At 37.2% G+C, this 25,386-nt stretch overlaps 1 protein-coding gene across 1 annotated transcript in view; it reads left to right on the top strand.

Annotated features, from left to right (window-relative positions):
• Nucleotides 1-25,386, top strand: part of LOC109452814 (disintegrin and metalloproteinase domain-containing protein 5) — a 50,793-nt gene that overhangs the window by 4,727 nt on the left and 20,680 nt on the right. The window contains exons 3-6 of the mRNA XM_074331500.1: nt 1,585-1,680; nt 7,140-7,338; nt 14,870-14,960; nt 15,574-15,769. Of these exons, the coding sequence (XP_074187601.1) occupies nt 1,585-1,680; nt 7,140-7,338; nt 14,870-14,960; nt 15,574-15,769 (582 nt within the window). The remainder of the gene's footprint in view (nt 1-1,584; nt 1,681-7,139; nt 7,339-14,869; nt 14,961-15,573; nt 15,770-25,386) is intronic.

Raw genomic sequence — 25,386 nt, 5'->3', positions numbered from 1 at the left:
AAAATCTAAGGCTTTTAGAATAAAATGTAGGGACAATCTTTTTGACCCTGTGGTACGCAAAAATGTCTTAGATATGGCAAATAAGAATGAGGTTTTAAAGAAAAGATAAATTGTACTTCATCAAATTCAGAAACTTTCTTAGATTGCTAAGAAAAATAAAATGGCAAGCTCTAGAATGGAAGAAAATATTTGTATTTCTTGTATATTCAAATATATATGAATATATGTATGAAAATATTCAAACGCCAATTTAAAGGATTTTTATTTTTTTAAAAAAAGAAGTTAAGTATTCTGATTTCTGGTCTGACATATGAAAGTTTAGAAGTCATCACTCAGTCTTTACAACAAAAGTTAAACAAATTGAAAAAGCAACAACTCTTCTTAGATTCATCAGAGAAATAAGGTTATTGCCCCCTGAATTGGAAAGACTGATAGGTAATAAAAAGAGAATCATAACCTACTGAAGTAGCAACACAGAAGTTGAAACCTTTGGGAACCAGTGACTGGGTAGGAAAATCTACACTGTAATTATTGAATTGTTGGAACCTCAATGTGGACAACTCTGAGAGTTAAAAACTCCAGGGAAACCCAATCATAAGAAAACCCCCCCACACTTTTGTGGGTTTTATAGGAGCTCAAACTGGTTGTCACATGAATATTGGAGAAAAGTATTCTCACACTTCTGGGAGAGGGAAGGGTTAAAGGAACCATTTAAAGTAGCAGATCATTCTGTTCTTAAGAAGGTTTGTCCTTACACATACAAAGTTGGATTGAAAATAATCTATAACAGAAAACAACTAAACATTTGATTAAAGGAAACATTATAAAAAGCTAACAAAAGCATATTTAAACTTTGAATACATGAGTCAATTTGTGAAATAAATAATTTTAAAAGTATTATACTGCTGCCTATGGTGAAGCTGTTCATTGAAAATGCTAATAAGAAATTACCAATAACAAAAAAGACAACACGAAGAAGCAAACATCTGATATTGTTAAACTACATAATTTAGAACAAACTTGCTACTGAAGACTGGAAAAGCTGCTTGAAGGTACTAAATCTTATAAAATATAAGTAAGTATAGGGCCAGCATCCCAGTGAAATCAGAGCTCTGAACCGATGAGCCTGGCTTGTGGGACCACTTTTTTAGGGTGGGGTTTTGAGGTTTTGCCATTTCAGAAAGAGAAACTGAGAATGTAAATGTTGCTTTTGACAGCTTCACATCAGAGAAGTTCTATATGTAAACAGATTTGGCTTATGTAATTTATTATGAAAGCAAGAATGTAACAAAATGTTTGAAGAGAATGATAGTTAACAAGATATCTAATAAGTATTTCCTCTAAGGTTTTGGCTCCACAGTAGTATCTTAATATTGATCAAATTATAAGGAACGTAGTGAAACAACACATTTCTTTTACAAACTAGTGAATGAAATGTTGATTTCTATAAATCTCATATAAAGAATGGGATTACTGAAACTGTGAATTTAAGAAAAACTTCATACTTTGTAAAGAAACTGTGTTTTAGTTTTATTTGATATTACCTAATTATATGTGATTGACTAACACAGCATTTATTTACAGAACTGTACACATAAAAGATGCTGTGATCCTAGAACCTGTAGGTTCAAAGGTGAGAAAGTCTGTGGTTCTGGGGAATGCTGCACACAACGCTGCACGGTAAGAGGCAATTTGTATGTTATAATAGCTCAGCATTAATTTCTTGAAATCCTTGTTTAAAGAAGGTGGGAAGCATATTTTGTCCTTCCCATTATATTATATGCAAGCAACACTGGACCCACCCTCACTCTTCAGTCCATTCAGCAATCTATGATTTCCAGTACTCTCATATACCTAATGCCTGATGCTTCTTTTCTCTGAATTGACTTCCCATTCCTATACCTCATTACAAATCTTTCTTGTACCCATTCAGAGTTCTCTATGATCGACGTACATCTGGAGCAACCCTCTTATGGTCTTATTTTCTAACACCCTACCTCACACGGGGTCAGGAAGTTAGATTAGTTCTTTTTGTTGGCTATATTCACTGTCATCTGGTAAAGTCCTTTGCAATTCATTCAGTTATTGTTACAATCACTCAATACCTCTTTATTGAAAGCATTTAAAGACTTCACGGATAATTATCCCAAACCCAGCACAATTCACTGGAACTCAATGGAAAAAAGGAGCAAACTCCAGAACAAGGTAAATAGCAAATAAGATTGGAGGAAATATATGCTTTTATCTTTTAAAAAATTTCCCCCAGCTTTATTGAGATATAATTGACATATAACACTGTGTGAGTTTAAGATGTACAACTTAGTGATTTGGTGTATGAGTGTATGAGGTCTGAAAATTAAGTTCAGGAACTTGTTACAATGATGTTGCTAACCTTTTTTGATATCGGAGGGGTTATGCATTACGAATTTGTACCAACTGGACAAACAGTTAACCAAGTTCACTATTTGGAAGTGCTGAAAAAGCTGCATGAAAAAGTTAGACAACCTGACCTTTTCGCCAACAATTCATGGCCCTTGCATCATGACAATGCACCAGCTCACACGGCACTGTCTGTGAGGGAGTTTTTAGCCAGTAAACAAGTAACTGTATTGGAACACCCTCCCTACTGACCTGATCTGGCCCCCAAAGACTTCTTTCTTTACCTAAAGATAAAGGAAATATTTAAAGGAAGACATTTTAATGACATTCTGGACATTAAGGGTAATATGATGACAGCTCTGGTGGTCATTTCAGAAAAAGAGTTCCAAAATTGCTTTGAAGGGTGTACTAGATGCTGGTATCAATGCATAGCTTCCCAAAGGGAGTACTTCAAAGGTGACCCTACTGACATTCAGCAATGAAATATATAGCACTTTTTCTAGGACGAGTTTGTGAACTTAATTGTCAGAGCCCCATATAGTGCAAAATGATTACCACATAAATTTAGGTAACATATCCACTATTTCACATAACAAGAACCTTGCTATGAGATACTATCTTAACAACTTTTAAGTATACAATACATTATCATTAGCTATAGTCACCATGCTATACATTAGATCCCCAGATTTATTCATTTATACATGTATTCATTTATAGTTGAAAATTTATACCCTCGACCAACATCTTCCTATCTCCCCCACCTCACAACCTCTGGCAACCACCATTCTATTCTGTGTTTTGCTCAATTTTGTTTGTTTTTTCATTCCACATATAAGTGAGATCATAAAGTATTTGTCTTTCTCTTGTCTGACTTATTTCCCTTAGAATAATACCCTCAAGTTTCATTTGTATTGTCACAAATGGCAGCATTACCTTCCTTTTTTTTTTTTTTTTTAAGATATTACTGGGGAAGGGGAACAGGACTTTATTGGGGAACAGTGTGTACTTCCAGGACTTTTTTCCAAGTCAAGTTGTTGTCCTTTCCATCTTAGTTGTGGAGGGTGCCATTCAGCTTCAAGTTGTTGTCCCTTCAGTCTTAGTTGTGGAGGGCGCAGCTCAGCTCCAGGTCCGGTTGCTGTTGCGAGTCACAGGGGGTGCAGCCCACCATCCCTTGCGGGAGTCGAACCGGCAACCTTGTGGTTGAGAGGACTCGCTCCAACCAACTGAGCCATCCGGGAGCTCAGCGGCAGCTCAGCTCAAGGTGCCTTGCTCAATCTAAGTTGCAGGGGGCACAGCCTCCACCATCCCTTGTGGGACTTGAGGAATTGAACTGGCAACCTTGTGGCTGAGAGCCAGCACTCCAACCAACAACTGAGCCGTCCAGGAGGCAGCTCAGCTCAAGGTGCCTTGCTCAATCTTAGTTGCAGGGGGCGCTGCCCACCATCCCTTGTGGGACTCGAGGTATTGGACCGGCAACCTTGTGGTTAAGAGCCCATTGGCCCATGTGGGAATCGAACCGGCAGCCTTCGGAGTTAGGAGCATGGAGCTCTAACTGCCTGAGCCACCGGGGCGGCCTGCATTACCTTCTTTTGATGGCCAAATATTATTCCATTGTATATATAAACTACATTTAAAAAATATATTCATCCATTAATGGACAACCTAAGGTTGTTTCCGTATTTTGGCTGTTGTGCGTAATGCTGCAATGAACATGTGGGTGCATATACCTCTTTAAGGTACATCTCCTTCAGATACATACTCAGAAATGGGATTCCTCGATCAATGGTAGTTCTATTTTTAATTTTTTGAGGTTTCTTTGATAGTATGGATATTGTAACAATATTAATTATTCTGATCCATGAACACAGGATGTCTTTTCATTTTTTTGGTATCTCTTAATTTCTTTCACCAGTGTCTTATATATAGTTTTCCTTGGACAGATTTTCCAACTACTTGGTTAAATTTACTTCTAAGTATTTTATTGTTTCTGATACTTTTGCAAATGGGATTTAAAAAATTTCTTCATACTTTTTGTTGTAAATGTATAGAAATGCAAATGGATTCTGTAGTCTGATTTTGTATCCTGAAACTTTTCTGAATTTTTTTTGGTCAGTTCTAACAGTTTATTTTGGTAACTTCTTTAGGATTTTCTATATATAAGATTAAGTCATCTGCAAACAGACATGATTTTACTTCTTTTATGATTTGGGTGCCTTTTATTTCTTTTTCTTTTCTAATTGTTCTGGCTAGGTCTTCCATTACTATGTTGAATAGGAGTCATGTACTTAGACACCTTTGTCTTGTTTCTGGTCTTAGGAGGAAAAGTTTTCAGCTTTTCCCTATTGAGTACGATGTTAGCTAAGATTTTTCATATATGGTCTTTATTATGTTGAGCTACGTTTTTTCTATACCAAAATTGTTGGGAGCTTTTATCATGAAGGTGTGTTGAATTTTGTCACATGTTTTTTCTGCATCTCTTCAGAGGATAATATGATTTTTATCCTTAATTCTATTAATGGGGTGTATCATGTTTAATAATTTCCATATATTGCATCATTCTTGCATCCCAGGAATAAATTCCACTTGATCAAGATGTATGGCCCTTTAAAATATGGTTGAATTTGGTGGGTTAGTATTCTATTGAGAATTTTTGCACCTATGCTCATCAGGGATATTGGCTTGTATTTTTCATTTCTTATAGTGTCTTTTTTTTTTTTTTAATTAAAGTTTATTGGGGGTGACAATTGTTAGTAAAGTTTCATACATTTCAGGTGTACAATTCTGTGTTATATCACCTATAAATCCCATTGTGTGTTCACCACCCAGAGTCAGTTCTCCTTCCATCACCATGTATTTGATCCCCTTTACCCTCATCTACCACCCGCTCCCCCCTTACCCTCTGGTAACCACTAAACTATTATAATGTCTTTATCTTTCTTTAGGATCAGGTTAATCTTGGCCTTATAAAATGAGCTTGGGCATGTTTCTCCTTTTTATTTTATTGAAAAAGTTTGAGAAGAATTAGCATTACTTCTCTTTAAATATTTAATAGATTTCACCTCTGAAGCCATGGTCCTGGGCTTTTCTGTCTTAGGAGGTTTGATAACAAATTAAATCTCTTTAGTTGTAGTTGATTTGTTCAAACTTTCCATTTTTTCATTATTCAATCGTGGTAGGCTATCTTTCTTGGAATTTATCCATTTATTGTAGGCTATGCAATTTGTCAACATATGCATATAATTGTTCATAATAGCCTCTTATAATCTTTTGTATTTCTATGGTATCAGTTTTAGTGTCTCCTCTTTTTTTATTTAAATTTTATTGAATCCTGTCTCTTTTTTCTTGGTTAATCATGTTAAAGGTTTGCCATTTTGTTTTTATTAAAAAAAATAACTTAGTTTCACTGATTTTTTTTCCTATTGTCTCTCTCGTCTCTATTTCACCTATTTCCACTCTGATCTTTGTTATTTCCTTTCTCCGAATAACTTTAGACTCCGTTTGTTCTTTCTTTTTCTAATTCCTTTAGGTGTAAAGTTTTGTTGTTTATTTCAGTTCTTCTTTTTTTAATATAGGCATTTATTGCTATAAACTTACCTCTTAGAACTGCTTTTGCTGCACCCAAATGTTTTGGTATAGTTCTTTTTTTTATGTTTATTTAAAAAATAATGTTTCACTTTTATTTCTTCTTTGATCCATTGATTGTTCAGGAGTGTAGTGTTTAATTTTCACATTTAGTGAATTTTCCAGTTTTCTCTCTGGTTTCTAGTTTCATACCATTTTGTTTGGAAAAGATACTAGATATTATTTCAGTCTTATTAAACAAATATTAATAGTTTGTCATATTTATATGTTTTTTCCTTTACTAACAATTTTGATCACTTGTTTAGATTTGAATGTTAACTCCATAAGCTTGTGTTTTGTCTTCTCACCCATCACTTGGAAATTTTGTGTCAGATTTGCTACAGGTAGCAAATACATGTAAATGTGAGAAAAAGTATGCAGAAAACCTATTCTGGGGAGGGGAGATGTGTGTGAATGTTACTTATGCTGGGCCTCTAGGACCTTTGAAAGCTAGAACAAATTTGACTTAGTTTACATGAGATAGTGAATAGCCATGAGGAATTGAGGCTTGCATTGAAGAAAAGGTTTGTTGTGATGATAGTTGGATGTTTCTTTGCAAAAGCAGGTATACAAAAAGGGAACCCTGGATGCTAGCAGCTAAAGAGTAAGTACTGAAGAGATCAGAGATATGCAATTGGAGAAGTTACTTTTTTTTTTTTAACAGTTGTTTGCAATGTGGTGTGTGAAATAAACCTTCTCCCGTGTCCTTAAATTTTCTTCTTTTAAAATCAACAAACTTAATCTAAATGTTTATAATGTGTTTTTGTAAATGCTTGCTAATTTCTGCTTTAAGGATGGCATATTGAGAAATCAGAGGCTGTACATGTGAACATCACCATAATATGTTGAAAGTAATTTTTATATTAATTCTTTAGCGCTATTTTCTTTTTTTATGTTTATGGTAGTCTTCATATCTTTTAGTTCTCACATCTCTCACAAGCATTACCCACTCCTTTATGCACAATAATTCAGTCACCTAAGTTTCTATGTAATGCTTAAGTAGTTAACAAGAAGAGTAATTTCGTCATTGATCTTAGCAACTTAGAAAAAGATGGATGGAAATTCATAGCCTGAAGAGAAAGAAAATTTGAGTGTCATTGATATGTAATCTTTTCTTACGTTTTCTTCCTTTTTAGCTAAGACCCGCTGGTAAACTTTGTAGGAAATCATTTGATAAAGATTGTGATTTCGTTGAATTCTGCAATGGGATTGCCCCACACTGTGTTCCTGACACATTTGTACGCAATGGACACCATTGTAATTCAGGTGACTCCTTCTGTTATGAAGGACGATGTCGGATGTTTAACAAACAGTGTCAAAATTTGGTTGGAAAAGGTAATGACCATAATTTTCTTCTTAGTTCCTAAATTCTGATTATTCTAAGCTCTGTTATTTGATTCTGTAGAACAAAAATGTAAATGGAATTTGTTAATGAATGAAGTCTTACCTTGCTCGTATTATTGTTAAAGGAAATCAAATTTTCTTGATTCTGTAAAACAAACAAAAAAACCCCTCTGAATTTATATGGAATTCCTGTTTGCACAGGGAAGAATCCTCAAGTAGGAATACAGCTTCTCAGAAGATTATGTAGAATTTGAGATGGTGGGTTTAGTTTAGACTTAAATGAACAAAGCAGAGCAATTACTGATTTTGCGGATTTCAAAAGTGGGTCTGTCCAAAGGGCTTACTGATGAATGAGGGCTTTAGCTTATGACCTGTCTAGTCCAGTTTGATAGCTTCCTAAAAATGTGTGGGTCATTAGCTTCATTGAAATACTACACATTTCCCTGCACAGGTACACTTCATGTTCTTTGAGAGAGAGAAAATTTTCATTCTCAGTCCTCCCTTTAGGCCTTCCTTAATCAGGTCATTAGAGAGAATTTTAAGAAACGGCTTGATCAATATGAATGCCAGGAATTTAAGGAGGAGATGAGATAGAGGTTTTAGTGATTATTATAATTTAGTCTGCTTTTCTATCAGAATCATAGTTGTACCATGTGGCAAGACAATGGCTACATTAGAGTAGTATTTAAAAAAACAAACAAACATATGATTTGTGGGATATAAAAGTGAACACGACAAATAAAGAAGATGAACAAGAACTCATATAGAGAGACAACAGTATAGTGGCGACCAGAGGGGAAAGGGGGTGGGGGGAGGTAGAAAAGGGTAAAGGGGGTCAAATATATAGTGATGGAAGGAGATTTGACTTTGGGTGGTAAACACACAATGCAATATACAGATGATGTATTATAGAATTGTACATTTGAAACCCTATATAATTTTATTCATCAATGTCACCCATTAAATTTAATAAAATAAAAAAACATAATAGACATAAAAGCAAACAAATTACCAGTAAAATAAGGAAGAACAGAAAAATGTACTCCAGAGTCAATATTTCCCCATATAAAACCAGGAAAACAAATCTCAGTGCTGGGCGTATATTTTTAGAGTTAGATAGTGGGATGTCAGCTAAGTGTTCCCCAGGTGATTTATATTATTTATTATTTTTGTAGTATTAGCAGTGATTTTAAAGCCCTCTGTGAGAACTTTATGTGTAGATGTACAGTAATCTTCTCCTAAAATAATACAGATTTCTTCTTGGAGGCAAGTGTAACATCTAAACCATCTTGATTTCAAAATAATGTCTGTTGAATCCTACTTTTAATGCATCTAGGACATGGTAAGTCTGGGCCTGTCAGTGAGCTTTTGTGTGTATTTTTAGAAAACAATCCCGTTTTTTAAGCTTCCTGCAGCAATTGGGACAAGAGGCAGCTATTGAAAAGTTGCCCTCAGTCATCACAGTATTTCAACTAAAATTAACTATAATTCTTTGACTACGTCATCTATGGCCTGTCATAGAAACTTGTTAACTAGAATGGTCTTGAGTAGGGTTTGATGCAATTCTGAAGTAGGCATTAGCTTTCCAAGCTAAAAACCATTATAATATACCGAAGTCTGACAATCAGGTTCGGAAACTCATCCTAGAAAAAGTGTTACATACCCCATTGCTGAATATCACTATGGTCACCTTCAAGTACTCCCCCTGGGAAGCTATGCACTGACACTGGACCCTAGTCTACTCTTCAAAGCAATTTTAGAACTCTTTTTCTGGACTAGTCATCAGAGCTGTGATCGTGTTACCCTTGATATCCTGAATGTACTCAAAATGTCATCTTTTCAATATTTCCTTTATCTTCGGGTAAAGAAAGAAGTCACTGGGGGCCAGATCAGGTGAGTAGGAAAGGTGTTCCAATGCAGTTATTTGCTTACTGGCTAAAAATTACCTCATAGATAGTGCCATGTGAGCTGATGCATTGTTGTGATTCAAGAGTCTTGAATTGTTGGTGAAAAGTTCAGGTCATCTAACTTTTTTACAGACCCTTTCTGCACTTCCAAATAGTACACTTGGTTAACTGTTTGTCTAGTTGGTACAAATTCAAAATGCATAATCCCTCTGATATCAAAAAAGGTTAGCAACACCATTGCAACAAGTTCGTGAACTTAATTGTCATAACTCCTATAGGCAACAGCAAATAAAAATCTTATCCTACACACCTAATACAAATCATCATATACCACCAAATTATTGGTGTCTGGCCAAAATATTCTTATGGCATAATATTGAAAGACTTAACCTTCTGCATGAAACAATATCATTTAAAGTAAACAAATCTATAGATCTATGGTAAAGGACCTTGAGTTTAAGCAGTAAGTCTTTTTAAAAAAAATAGATCAGTAATGATACCTCAGCTGAAAATGTATCACCTTTTTCTAAGTTCCTTACCAAATTTTGTTTTTGTAAAAGTCTAGGCCCTGCAGCATGCTCTTCAGTGTTATTTCTGCATATGCAGAAACTTCCTATTCTAGGTATAATATAAATGGTATTAAAGTTTGGGTGTCACTTAGTTTGTGGTGAGGTTTGTCCTCTGGCAGGTAGAAAATCTAATTAGTTATAAGGTCACAGACATTAATAGTTTGTCACCAAATTGAGTTGTGAGCACCTAAATGTGTGTGACTACAAATCCAACAGTTATATCAGGGTTTCTCAACCTAAGCATTATTGGTAATTTAGGCCAGATAGTTCTCTGTTGTAAGAGGTAGGGGTGAGAGGGATTGTCCTGTGCATTGTGGCATATTAGCAGCAGTCATAGCCTTTGTCTATTGGATACAATGCTTGCAGACATTTTTGTTTTTTCACAGCTGGGATGGGACTGATACTGGCTTTAGAGGGTAGAAGTCAGGATGCTACTAAACATGTTACAATGCAAAGGGCAATACCTACAACAAAGAATTATCTGCCCCAAATGTAAGGACTTACTAATGTCATTTTACGAATTACTTTCTGGATGTTTTATAGTTTCATTGGGAGAAAATGTTTGCATATAATACATCTAATAAGAAATTAATATTCAGAATATATAGAAACCTCTTAAAACTCAACCACAAAAACTAAACAGCCCAATTGAAAAATGAGCAAAGGATTTGATTAGACATTTCTCCAAAGAAAATATACAAATGGCCAATAAACACATAAAAAGAATCTCCACATTAGTGATCATTAAGGAAATGAAAATCAAAACTACAATGGGTTACCACCAAGCACCCATTATAATGGCAACTATGTAAACAAAAACAAAAACAAAAAAACCCAGAAAATGACAAGTGTTAGCGAACATGTGGGGAGATAACTCTTGTGCTCTGTTGATGGGAATGTAAAATAGTGCACCCACTGTGGAAAATCGTATAGAATTTTCTCAGAAAGTTAAAAATGGAACTAACATATGACCCAGTAATTCCACTTCTCAGTATATACCCAAAAGAACTGAAAGCAGTGTCTGTAAGAGATACTTGTACACCTGTGTTTATAGCAGCATTATTCACAATAGCTAAAACTTGGAAGCAACCCAAGGGTTCATTGACAGATGAATGGAGAAAGCAAAATGTAGTATACTCAAACAAACAAAAATAATTCAGCCTTAAGAAGGTGGAAATTTTGCAGTATGCTACAACATGGATGAATCTTGAGGACGTCTTGCTAAATATAATCTAGTCACAAAAAGACAAATAGCATATGATTCTACTGATATGAGGTACTTAACATAGTCAAAATCATAGGTACAGAAAGTAAAATAGTGGTTGCTAGTCGCTTGGGGGAGGGAGGAATGGAGAGTAATTGTTAAATAGGTATAGAGTTTCAGAGTTATAAGATGAAAAGAGTTATGGTGATGATGGTAGTAATGACTGTACACAATATTAATGTATTTAATATTACTGAACTGTACACTTAAACGTGGTTAAGATGGTAAAATTTACGTTATGTGTATTTTAACAGAATAAAATTTATGGAAAAACAAACATTGTAAACAATGCTGCAATTAACATATGGATACACATGTTCCCTCGAAGTAGTCTTTTGGGTTTCTTTGGATAAATGCCTAGAATTGGAATTACTGCCTCCTTCTTTGTCCTTGTTATAACCTTTGTTTCAAAGTCTATTTTGTCTGGTATAAGTATTACTATCTCAGCTTTTTTGTTTGTTTGTTTCCATTTACATGAAATATCTTTCCCCCATTACTTTACTTTCAGTCTGTTTGCGCCTTTTGATCTGAGTGAACCCCTTGTAAGCAGAATATGTAAGGGTCTTTTTTCTTATCCAGTTAGCCACTCTACCTTTTGATTGGAGAATGTAATCCATTTACATGTAAAATAATTGTTGATAGATATGTAGTTATTGCTATTTTATCATTCATATTTTTTATCTTCTTCCTCTTGCTCTCCTCCGCTCCTTCTTCTCCTCTCCTTCTCCTTCTCCTCATCCTCCTCACTCTCATCCTCATACTCATCCTTCTTCAAGAAGTATCTCCAACATTTCTTGTAATACTGGTTTGGTAGTGATGAATTTCTTTAGCTTTTTCTTTTCTGGGAAGCTCTTTATTGTCCTTTGATTCTAAATGATAGCTTTGCTGGGTAGAGTATTCTTGGTTACAGGTCATTTCATTTCATCACTTTGAATATTTCTTGCCAATCCCTTCTGTCCTGCAAAGTTTCTGTTGAGAAATCAGCTGACAGTCTTATGGGAGCTCCCTTGTAGGTAACTAACTGCTTTTCTCCTGCTGCTTTTAAGATTCTCTCTTTGTCTTTTATCTTTGGCATTTTAATTATGATGTGTCTTGGTGTGGGCCTCTTTGAGTTCACCTTGTTTGGGACTCTCTGCACTTCCTGGGCTTGTATATCTATTTCCTTTGCCAGGTTGGGGAAGTTTTCAGTCATTATTTCTTCAAATAGGTTATCAATACCTTGCTCTCTCTCTTCTCTTTCTGGTCCCCCTATGATGAGAGTGTTGGTACACTTGATGTTGTACCAGAGGCCCCTTAAAAACTCTTCTCATTTCTTTGGATTTTTTTCCCCTGTTCTGATTGGGTGTTTTCTGTTACTTATCTTCTAAATTGCTGATTTGAACCTCTGCTTCATCTAATCTACTGTTGACTCCCTTAATGTATTTTCCTTTTAAGTTATTGTATTCTTTATTTCTGACTGTTTTTTATATTGTTTTTTTATCTTCACTTTCATGTTTCCTTTCTCTTTGTTGACGTTCTCCCTGAGATGACTGAGCATCCTAATAACCAGTGTTTGGAACTTTGCATCTGGTAGATTGCTTGTCTCCAGAGCTTTGTTATGTTCTTTTATTTGGGAGAAGTATTTTTGTCTCCCTACTTTGGTTGCATCCCTGTGTTTGTTTCTATGTAACAGATAGGACTGCTAGGCCTCCCAGTCTTAGTAAAGTGGCCTTATGTAGTAGGTGTCCTGTGGGACCCAGTGGTGCAGTCTCTCAGTCACCAGAGCCAGGTGCTCCAGGTGTGTCCCTTGTGTGGGTTGTGTGTGCCTTCCTATTGTAGTTGAGCCTTGGTTGCTGCTTGTATGTGAGTGGGAGGGATTGACTCTCAGGCTGGTTGTGAGGACTGGCTGTGACTGCAATGGAGGAGCTGTGGTGCAAGGGCTGATGCTACAGAGCAGGGTTCACTTTAGTGGGGCTCTGGTGTCTGCCCCGTCTGCCCTTTTGGATGTGTCATCCTTTGAAGTGGTCAGGTGATGCTCTGGCATTTGAAGTGAAACACCAGGTGTGTCAGCTCTGGGCGTCCTGCGAGGGAACCTATGCTCTGCCCAGGGCCACCTGGTATGAGCCACAAAACAATCCTAGATGGCCACTGCCCACACTGGGCTTAGAGGTGCCTCCAGAGGCCAATCTGTGAATCGAGGCTGGCTGTCACTAGTGCCAGACTTTGGGCTCTCAGCCAGAGTTATAGTACACGCTGAAGCCAGATGCTGCTTGTTTGGGTTTTGTGAACCTTTGGGAGATTTTTTTTTTGAAAGTCTGTAGCATGATCTAAAACAGGTTGTTAGTATGGAAAAGACCTTGGAAGCAGCTTTGATGTGCCTGAAAGTTGGGTGGGGCAGTGTCTCACCCAGGGAATCACCAGGGCGGGGAGGAAATGGTGTTAGCAAGTTTGATAGAGACTCAGATATGGCATCTGCCTGGGTCTGCATGCAAGGAGAGGGAGAGCTCAACAAAGAAACAATGGCTTCCGTCAGCTTTTCCATCTGGGAGAAAGCTGCTCCTCCAGCCCTAGCTGTAAGCCAGGTAATTCAACTCCTCCCCGTATGTCCCTGGCACATTTTGAGCTACTGCTCCAGTGGTGGAGCTCAGAGTGAGTGAGTCTGTCACTGAGTAAGTCTGTACACATTCCCTTTAAGGGGAGCTTGGGACTCCAGCTGTCCTCTGTCTCACTCAGCCACAATCTCCACTGGTTTTCACAACCAGAAGTTTTGGGGCCCCTCTCCCTGTCACTGGAATCCTGGGTTGGGGAGCCTGGTATGGGGCTCGGACCCCTCACTCCTCTTGGGGAGGTACCTGCACAGCTGAGCTATTCCTCCTGGTTTGTAATGGTCATGTGCAGGTGTGGGACCCACCTGTTCCATGTCTCTGCCCCTCCTACCAGTCTCGAGGTGGCTTCTTCTGTATGTCCATAGTTGTAGAACTTCGGTTGAGCTAGACTTCAGGTGATTCTCAATGATGGTTTTTCTGTAGTTTAGTTGTAATTGATGTGGTACTGAGAGGAGATGAGCACAGCATTTACCTAGTCGGCCATCTTGACCAGAAGAATCAAACCTATGTTATTACATGTAATTAACATGAACAACACACACACCTCTAAATCACCAATGTCAAAGTGATGAGGCAGCTATTATATACATTTGATTTATTAATGATTTTAAAGTTAGATATAACTAAATATATAAAAAGGCTGAAATAGATAAACATTGATGTCATTCCTAATTTTAAAATTCAAAAATTCTTATTTAGTGGTTGTAACTGTACTTGGGAACAGAGATGAAGAATCTAGTATGGAATAAGAAGAGTTAAATCAAATGCTCTTCAGGTTTCTTATCAGAATTGAATTATAGATACTATGTCTCTCCTGATTTGTTTGGAATAAGAGAAAACTATATTTTCACATTGGGTAGGGAATTAAGGCAGAAAGTAAACAATTTAGCGGAAATGGAAAGGACAATGGCTACTAATTCTAACAATATACAGCCATTTGAATAATGTTGCTGTTTACTTTTTCCTCTGTTTTGTACATTAAATAGATGCTGGAGGTAAATCTAGGATTAAAAAGAGATTCTGTACTTTCTTCTGTACAGAATCTCTTTTTAATCCTAGATTTACCTCCAGCATCTATTTAATGACTAGGTAATTGTAAACCTCCCTAGGAATTATGTTATAATTTCCAGGGTGATTCTATTATTTCTGTAAATAGAATTGGAATTATGTATTGTATTCACTTTTATTTTCTTTTAGATGCTAGAGGTGCTCCATTTGCTTGCTTTGAGGAAATAAATGGAAGATCAGATCGATTTGGAAACTGTGGCCATTCGTTTTGCAGTTTTTCGTATGTATTTAGAACATTCTAATTTTCTTTGGAATGTAGGTTATATATTGCTAAGATCATAGATACTAGAATATATTTTTATGTACACACTGAAATGGTATTTTATGCCAGGTTTTCTTTGTTTCATGATCTGAACAGAGCAGTATTACCTATTGCATACAAATTATGTGTCCAGTGCCTATAATGTTACCAAAGATGACCATAACATTGCCTCTATTTATTGTTGTGATAAGTTAGACATTGTGTTAGGTACTTTATATACATTACAAATATATATTTATATACATCATATATTTGTATTAGAGTTATTTATCCCATTTTACTAATGAAAAAATTAAAGACCAGTGACCATGTGCTTAAATATCAGAAGCTGGTATAGGACAGATCAAGACCATCAGACTATAAAAATCATTAATTTTTCCCTTGCCACATTGCCTCACATAACAAAAGAGCCACATTATATGTAACTTGGTGTTCTCAAAAAATTTTACTGAGGGAAAATTCTTGAAACCTGTGTTTAAGTTAGTACAGTATATTTTAACTTAACTATATCAGCAATCTATGTTATTTCAGTAAATAATAAGATAATCTTTTTCCTGCCTTATGTTTCTAGTGATTCTCTGTGTGGAAAATTAGTCTGTGCCTGGCCACATAAAACATTAGTATCACGTGCAAATTTATCTGTGATGTACACACACATACGAGAGGACCTATGTGTATCTACATTTCTAAACACAGGCAAGCGAGGTGGTGATGCAGAAAGAGATGAAACATTTGTAGAAGATGGCAGTGCATGTGGTCCTAACATGGTAACTAGAACTACAAAATTTCAAGTGTTTTAAATGTTATTTTGTTATACTCATTTTGACAATAGACGAGCTTATGCATTTTTAAACAAACCTTATTTAGGTATCGTTTACCAAAAATTCATCTATGGTAAGTGCATAATTTATTGCTTTGGATTAATTTATAGAGTTACACAACGATCAACACATCCAATTTTATATTTTTTATTATTTTATTATTTATTTATTTTCTTCTTAGTTTCAGGTGAACAAAACAATGTAATAGTTAGACATTTAACATTTGTATCCTTCACACTGTGTCAACCCCCCCCACCCCCCATCCACTACCTCTCTGATATCACACACAGCCATTACATTTCCACTGTCTCTATTCCTAATGCTGTACTCTGCTTGTAACTATATATTTAAACTATATATATATATATATATATATATATATATATATATATATATATATATATATATATTTAATATATGCATATATGTACACACACACATATAAACTTGTAGTTGATATTCATTATTGTTCAGCTTCAGCTTCAGGTGTACAGAGCAGTGATCAGGCATCTACATCATCCCTGAGGTGGTCTCCCTAACGAGATTAGTGTCCATCGGATACCCTACAAAATCTTTACAACATTATTGATTACATTCCCCAAATTAACTTTCGTGATCCCGTGGCAATCTTGTGGTTACTGACTGTGCTTTCTAATCCCCTTACGTTCCCCCTTATCCGCAACCCCCTCCCATCTAGCACCCTCAGTTTTTCTTCTGTGTCTCTGAGACTGTTTCTGATTAGTTCATTCATTTAGTCTTTCCTTTAGATTCCACATATAAGTGAGATCATATGGTATTTGTCTTTCTCTGTCTGATTTATTTCACTTAACATAATGTTTTCTAGGTCCATCCATATTGTTGCAAATGGTAAGATTTCTTTCTTCTTTATGGTTGCATAATACTACATTATATAAATGTACCACAGTTTCTTAATCCAGTCTTCTACTGATGGGCATTTCGGTTGTTTCCATGTCTTGGCTATTGTGTATAGTGCTGCAATAAACATAGAGGTGCATAAATTTTTTTGAATCAGAGTTTTGGATTTCTCCAGATAGATATGTAGGCGTGGAATTGCTGGGTCATAAGGTAATTCCATTTTCAGATTTTTGAGATACCTCCATACTGTTTTCCATAGTGGTTGCACAAATTTGCAATCCCACCAACAATGCACAAGGGTTCCCTTTTCTCCACATCCTCGCCAGCACTTGTTGTTTTTTGATTTATTGATGATAACCATTTTGACTGGGGTGAGGTGGTATCTCATTGTGGTTTTTATTTGCATTTCTCTAATGGTTAGTGAGGTTGAACATTTTTTCATATGTCTGTTTGCCATCTGTGTGTCCTTTTTAGAAAAATGTCTCTTCATGTCCTCTGCCCATTTTTTAATTGGGTTGTTTGTTTTTTTGGAGTTGAGTTGAGTGAGTTTTTTATAAATTTGAGATATTAACCTCTTATCAGATATATCATTGGCAAATATCTTTTCCCATTCAGTAGGATCCCTTTTTGTTTTATTGATGGTTTCCTTTGCTGTGAAAAAACTTTTTAGTTTGATGTAATCCCACATGTTTATTTTTTATCTTCCCTTGCCTGAGAGGATATATCAGTAAAAATCTTACTCCAGGTAATGTCTGTAAAGTTTCTTCCTACATTTTCTTCTAGGATTTTTATGGTTTCAGATCTTACACTTAAGTCTTTAAGCCATTTTGAATGTATTTTTGTATATGGTGTAAGGAGGTGGTTCAGCTTCATTTTTTTGCATGTGTCTGTCCAGGTTTCCCAGCATCATTTATTGAATAGACTGTCTTTCCCCCACCATAAATTCTTGCTTCCATTGTCATAGATTAAATGACCATATAGGCATGGATTTATTTCTGGGCTCTCTATTCTGTTCCATTGATCTGTGTGTCTGTTTTTATGCCAGTACCACGCTGTTTTGATTACTCTAGCCTTGGAGTATAATTTGATGTTAGGTATTGTTATACCTCCCACTTTCTTCTTATTTCTCAAGATTGCCGAGGCTATCCGGAGTCTTTCATGGTTCCATATAAATTTTAGGATTATATGTTCTATTTCTGTGAAAAACATCCTGGTAGTTTGATAGGAATTGCGTTGAATATGTATATTGCCTTAGGCAGTGTGGACATTTTAACTGTATTAATTCTTCCTATCCATGAACATGGTATGTGTTTCCATCTATTTGTATCTTCTTTAATTGCTCTCTCCAGTGTCTTATAATTTTCTGAGTACAGATCTTTCACTTCTTTGGTTAAATTTATTCCCAGGTATTTTATATAGTCTTTGAAGCAGTTGTAAATGGGATTGTTTTCTTAATTTCTCCTTCTGATATTTTATTATTAGTATATACAAATGCAACTGATTTCTGAATACTAATTTTGTATCCTGCTACTTTACTAAATTCATTTATCAATTCTAATAGTTTTTTTGGTGGAGTCTTTAGGGTTCTCTCTATATATTATCATGTAATCTGCATATAATGACAATTTTACTTCCTCCTTACCAATTTGGATGCCTTTTATTTCTTTTTCTGGTCTGATTGCTGTGGCTAGAACTTCCAGCACTGTGTTGAATAGAAGTGAAGAAAGTAGGCAACTTTGCCTTGTTCCTGATCTTAAGGGGAATGGTTTTAGCTTTTCCCCATTAAGTATGATGTTAGCTGTGGGTTTATCATATACGGCCTTTATTATGTTGAAATATGGTCCCTCTATTCCCATTTTCTTAAGAGTTTTTATCATAAATGGATGCTGGATTTTGTCAAATGCTCTTTCTGCATCTATTGATATGAGCATATGATTTTTATTTTCCATTTTGTTAATGTGGTGTATCACATTAATTGATTTGCGGATGTTGAATCACCGTTGCATACCATGAATGATTCCCACTTGATCATGGTGCATGATCTTTTTAATGTATTGCTGAATTCTGTTCGCTAATATTTTGTTGAGGATTTTTGCATGTATGTTCATTAGGGATATCGGCCTATGGTTTTCTTTTTTGGTAATGTCTTTGTCTGATTTTTGGATCAGGGTGATAGTTGCCTTGTAAAAAGTGTTTGGGAGCCTTCCCTCCTTCTGGATTTTTTTGAATAGCTTGAGGAGAATAGATGACAATTCTTTTTTGAATGTTTTGTAGAATTCACCTGTGAAGCTGGTCCAGGGCTTTTGTTTGTTGGGAGCTTGTTGATTACTGATTCAATTTTCCTGGTGCTAATCAGTCTATTCAGGTTTTCTGTTTAATCTTGAGTTAGCCTTGGAAGGTTGTATACTTCTAGAAAATTGTCCATTTCTTCCAGATTGTCTAATTTGTTGGCACATAGTTGCTCATAGTAATTTCTCAAATTTTTTTTTTTTTTTTTTTTTTTTTGTATTTCTGTGGTGTCTGTTGTCACTTCTCTTTCATTTCTGATTTTATTAATTTGTGTCCTCTTTCACTTTTTTTTTTTTTTTGATGAGTCTGGTAAAAGTTTGTCCATTTTGTTTATCTTCCCTAGAAACCAACTCTTGGATTTATTGATCTTTCATATTGTTTTTCTGGTCTGTATATCATTTATTTCCGCCCTGATCTTCATTATCTCCTTCCTTGTACTCCCTTTGGGCTTATTTTGCTGTTCTTTTTCCAGATCCCTTATGTGCGAGGATAAACTGTTGATTAGTGGTTTTTCTTGTTTCTTTAGGTAGGCCTGCAATGCTATGAATTACACTCTTAGGGCTGCTTTCGCTGCATCCTATAGATTTTGGGTCATCGTGTTTTCATTTTCATTTGTCTCGAGATATCTTTTGATTTCTTCCTTGATCTCACGGTTGACCCATTCATTATTTACTAACATGGTATTAAGCCTCTATGAATTTGTGTGTCTTCCAGTATTTTTTTTTCCTGTAGTTGATTTCTAATTTCATAACACTGTTTTCAGAGAAGACAATGGGTATGATTTCAATTTTCTTAAAATTTATCAAGCCTTGTTTATGGTCTAACATGTGGTCTATGTTGGAAAATGTTCCATGTGCACTTGAGAAGAAAAAAACAACAAAGAAGAAACCAAATACACTCACATGTAAAAACAACAAATAACCCACACTCAACACAGGCAAAACTATCAAAAATACAAAAACAAAACAAAACAAAACAAAACAAAACAAAAAAAGCAGTGCCAGTCTTGACTTAAGTCCACCACGTAATCTCCAGGTTGTCCTCTGCTGTACAAAGAGTCCTCTGTGTCTTGTGCAGGCAGAGCCAGTCACCTGGTGCCTAGAGTGACCCTGGGATTGCAGTTCTAGATGAATGGGGCTGTGGGGTCTGGATGGTAGTGTTTACATAGTCAGTGCAGTTTCTGCTCTTGCCTGCACATATGCGCACTGAGAGTAACACAGCCAGCCCTGTGCCTAGGTCTCCTGAGTCTTAGGGCACTTCTTCTGTGTGTGTGTGTTTAGGGCGGGAGATTTCTGAGCTGCTGAAAGCCCAGAGCTTCATCTGCCACCTGCTGCTGACCCTGGGTGTGTCTCCACAGTTGTAATTGCCCTGCCCTAACAAGGCCAGAAAATGTGGGGGCTGGGGATGAAGGAGTCTTCGCTCTCCCAACTCAGCAGTGTCACACTCTTCCCAGCCTCTTCTCTGGGTCAGAGCTGCAAGCCAGGTCTTCCCAGATCCTGAATGCTATGGCTCCTTGTAATGTGATGCTATTCCTCAGTTCAGGGGCCATCTTGAATCTCTGGAAGGGCCAGGGTAGGATTGGGAGACTGGGAGGAGGGGCCAAGGCCTGGTGTTTCCGTCCTTTGTCTGACCTAGTTCTAACCTAGCTGGAGGTCTCAGCTGAGGTTACTGCCTCAAATGCTGGATATGCTGCTCTGTTGGCAGGAGAGATCAGCTGTGGGATGCAGGGAAAGAGCCCACCTCCTGACTCTTGTGGACTCTGTTCTGTCCTGGGAACTCCTGCGTCTCCACAGTCGCCGATGCGTGCCACGTCTCCACTCCGCTCCCTTCCCTCTTCCCCCACTCGCCCAGTTTGCCCACCTTCAAGTAATCCTTGTATGAGTCTGTTAGCTGTTCTGTGTGATGAGCAGAGTGTCCTTTGGTGGGTTATAGATGTTCAATTTGTGGTAGGTTCCGGAAGACAACTCAAGAAGACCACCTTGCTGCCGCCATTCCTATGACATCCAGTCTCTCATTCTTCCATGCATCTTCTGATCTCTCCTTTTATTTGGTCTTTGATCCAGTCATTCCTTAATAGCATGTTGTTCAATCTCCACATATTTGTTGGTTTTCCCACCCTCTTTTTGCAATTGATCTTCAATTTCAAAGCATTGTGGTTAAAGAATATGTTGGTATGATTTCAGTCTTCTGAAATTTGTTGAGGCTAGTTTTATGTCCCAACATATGGTCTATGTTTGAAAATGTTCCATGTGCGCTTGAGAAGAACATGTATTCTGCAGCTTTGGGTTGAAATGCTCTGAAAATATCGATTAAATCCAACTGGTCCAATGTGTCATTTAAGGCCGTTATTTCCATATTGATTTTCTGTCTGGAAGACCTGTCCCTTGTTGTCAGGGGTGTGTTGAAGTCCCCTACTATGATAGTGTTACTGTTAATCTCTGTCTTTATGTCAGTCAATATCTGTTTTATGTATTTAGGTGCTCCTATGTTGGGTGCATAGATGTTTACTAGGGTTATGTCCTCCTGTTGGATCGATCCCTTTATTATTATGTAGTGCCCATCTTTGTCTTTTAATATATTCTTCATTTTAAAGTCTATTTTGTCAGATATAAGTGTTGCAACTCCAGCTTTTTTCTCATTTCCATTTGCATGAAATATCTTACTCCAACCCTTCACTTTCAACCTGTGTGTGTCTTTTGATCTGAGGTGAGTCTCTTGTATGCAGCATATATGAGGGTCTTGCTTTCTTATCCACTCAGCCACCCTGTGTCTTTTGATTGGAACATTTACTCCATTTACATTTAAAGTGATTATTGATAGGTACATAGTTATTGCCATTTTTTGAATTTGTAGTTAGATTGTTTTCATCTTTCTTATGTTTACAGAAGCCCTTTTAATGTTTCCTGCAATGCTGGTTTGGTGGTAATAAATTCCTTCAGCTTATTCTTTTCTGGGAAGCTCTTTATCGCTCCTTCAAATTTAAATGATAGCCTTGCTGGATGAAGAAATCTAGGTGTAGGCCTTTGTTTTCCATCACTTTGAGTATCTCCTGCCACTCCCTCCTGGCCTGCAATGTTTCTGTAGAAAAGTCATTTGATGGTCTTATATAAGTTCCCTTGTATGTAACCCACTGTCCCCGCTGTCCTCCTCTTGCTACTTTTAGGATTCTCTCTTTGTCTTTAACCTTTGCCATTTTAACTATAGTGTGTCTAGGTTTGGCCCTGTTTGGGTTTATTCTGGTTGGAACTCTCTGCACTTCCTGGGCTTGTATGTCGGTTTCCTTCACCAGGTTAGGGAAGTTTTCAGACATTATTACTTCAAATATGTTCTCAATCCCTTGATCCCTCTCTTCCCCTTCTGATATTCCCATGATGTGCATGTTGTTGTGCTTGATGTTATCCCATAGATCTCTTAAACCATCTTCATTGTTTTTTATTCTTTTTTCTTGTTGTTCTGTTTGGGTGATCTCTGCTAACTTGTCTTCTAAGTAGATGATTCGATCCTCTGTTTCATCTAACCTGCTGGTAATTCCTTCAAGTGTGTTCTTTATTTCAGTTATTGTGTTCTTTAGTTCTAACTGTTTGTTCATTATGATTTCTCTATCCTCCTTTATGTCGTCACTAAGCTCCTTAAACATTCTTATCATCTGGGTTCTGAACTCTGTCTCTGATAGATTGGTTACCTCTATTTCATTTGGTCCAGTTCTGGAGGTTTCTTCTGTTCTTTTACTTGGGACATGTTTCTTTGTTTCCCCATTCTGGCTGACTCTCTGTGTTTGCTTCGATGTATTAGGTAGATCCCCTAGGGTTCTTAGTTTTTGCTGGGTTATTTTATGTAGTATGTGTCCTTTACATTTTTCTTGCACCACTTCTTTCTTCTCCTCTGCGTGTGCTCCAAAGGTGACTCTTGTGTGTGTATATTGTCCTTTTAAAGTTTATCTTTAATGGCTTTTAGCTTGTGAGTAGGTGGGATTGACTCCTAGGCTGACTAGGTGTGAGACTTGGCTCTATCCACAGCAGGATGTTCTGCTGCATGAGGGTTGACTGCTTAAATGAGGCCTGGCCTCTATGGGCTCTTTTGCCTGTAGAGAATTCCCTCTGGGTGTGTCACTTTTAGGTCAAACCCGGTAGTACTCTGGTTTGGTCTGGAGTTGGCCTCTGGGTGTGTTGAATCTTGTGCCTCTTAAGCTGGGTTCTGGTGTAGGGCAATTTCAGAACAAAGCAAATAACCAAGCACAACAACAACAACAACAACGAAGGGAAAACCAAATTCATTCACATGTAAAAACAACCGAGAACCCACACTCAACACAGGCAAAAATATAAAAACAAAAGAAAACAAAACAAGCAGTGCCAGTCTTGGCTTAAGCCAACCAAGTAATTACCACGCTGTCCTCTGCTGTACAGAGTCCTCTGCATTTTATGCAGGCAGAGCTGGTCACCTGGTGTCCAGAGTGACCTTGGGATTGCAGTTTTAGATGAGTGGGGCTCTGGGGTCTGGATGGTAGGTTTTACAAAGTCAGTGCAGTTTCTGCTGTTTCCTGCACATATGCGTACTGAGAGTAACACAAACAGCCCTGTGCCCAGGCCTCCTGAGTCTTAGGGCACTTCTCCTGTGCTTGTGTGTGTGTGTGTGTGTGTGTGTGTGTGTGTGTGTGTGTGTATGGATGGTGGGAGATTTCTGAGCTGCTGAAAGTCCAGAGTTGTGTCTGCTGCCTACTGCTGATCCCTGGGAGTGTCTCCGCAGTTGTAATTGCCCTGCCCTAGGCAGACCAGAAAATGGGGCCCTGGTGATGGAGGAGTCTTTACTTTCCCAGCCCAGCAATGTCACACTCTTCCCAGACTCTTCCCTGGGTCAGATCCTGAGCGCTATGGCTCCTCTGTAATCTGACACTACTCCTCAGTTCAGGGGCCAGTTTAAGTCTCTGGAAGGGTGGGGGTAGGATTAGGAGAGTGGAGGGAGGGGTCCAGGATGGTTTTTATGTCCTTTATCTGACGAAGGGCCCAGCTGGACGTCGCAGCTGAGGTTACTGCCTGAAATGCTGACTATGCTGCTCTCTCGGGGGCAAAATCAGCTGTGGGACGCAGGGAAAGAGCCCACCTCCTGGTTTTTGTGGTTCTGTTCCATCCTGGGATCCCTTGCGTCTCTGCAGCCGCGGATGTGGGCCAAGTCTCCACCCCGCTCACTTCCCACTTCCCCTGCTCGCCCAATTTGCCCACCTTCAAGTAATCCTCCTACGAGTCTCTTAGCTGTTCTGTGTGATGAGTAGAGAGTCCTTTGGTGGGTTTTAGATGTTTCAGTTGTGTTAAACTCTGGAGGAGAACTCAAGAAGTCCACCTCGCTCTTGTCATTCCTATGACGTCACTCCTCACCACATCCAATTTTAGAATACACCATCACTGCTTCCCTCTTGCCCATTTGCTTATCGGTACCCCTAAGCAACACACCCAGTTTCCCCTATTACTAACAATAGTGTGATACTTTGTCATAATCAATGAACCAATGTTGATACATTGTTATTAACTACTAGCAAATCCCATACTTCATTCAGATTTCCTTAGCTTTTACCTAATGTCATTTTCCAGGATTCTATCCAGGGTACTACATTGTACTTATTTATTAATTTATTGAAAAAAAAGTTTTTTTTTCAGCTATGGTTGACAATCAATATTATTTTATATTGATTACACGTATGCAGCATAGTGCTTAGACATTTATATAATTTATGCAGCAATGGCCCTGACTAGTCTAGTACCCACCTGATACTTACACATAGTTGTTGTGACATCATTGACTATATTCACTATGCTATACTCTACATCCCCATGACTATTTTATAACTACCAATTTGTACTTCATATAATTATCTGTTATCCTTCCTTTACTTTCTCTTAATTTTTTTCACATGGAAATAAACTATTTTCCTTTCCCACTCATATGACTGGTTTTAAGACCTCAACCTCCCACCAGATAGTAGTCAGCCCTGACTGATCACAATAATTGCCTGGACCTTGCCACCAGAGATTTTGATGTAATGGTCTCAGGTGGACCCCAAACATGACTATTTTAAAAATGCTCCTTAGATAATTCTTGAACTTAAGGAATGAATCAGTTTATTTTTCTAGACATTTGTCTTTCTAAGAGGACTTCTGGTGTGAGATGGTAAGAAAATAAGACTTCCAACTTCTTGCATATGATTACATATTTACAGTCTGAAGACACATAGCTTATTTCACATTTATTTCAATGTACTCAAATTATTGTATTTTTTGGATTTTTATTCCAATGCTTGATAATATGACTGGAATTTTCTTGAATTTTTCTTATATATGAGGTGTGATGAAACAATATGGTGAATGTTTAAATAAAAGAAAATCATTATAGTAAAAGACACATTG

Source organism: Rhinolophus sinicus, linkage group LG04 (genome assembly GCF_036562045.2).
Source record: "Rhinolophus sinicus isolate RSC01 linkage group LG04, ASM3656204v1, whole genome shotgun sequence".
Taxonomy (NCBI): Eukaryota; Metazoa; Chordata; class Mammalia; order Chiroptera; family Rhinolophidae; genus Rhinolophus; species Rhinolophus sinicus.
This window is presented reverse-complemented; position numbering and strand designations above follow the sequence as displayed.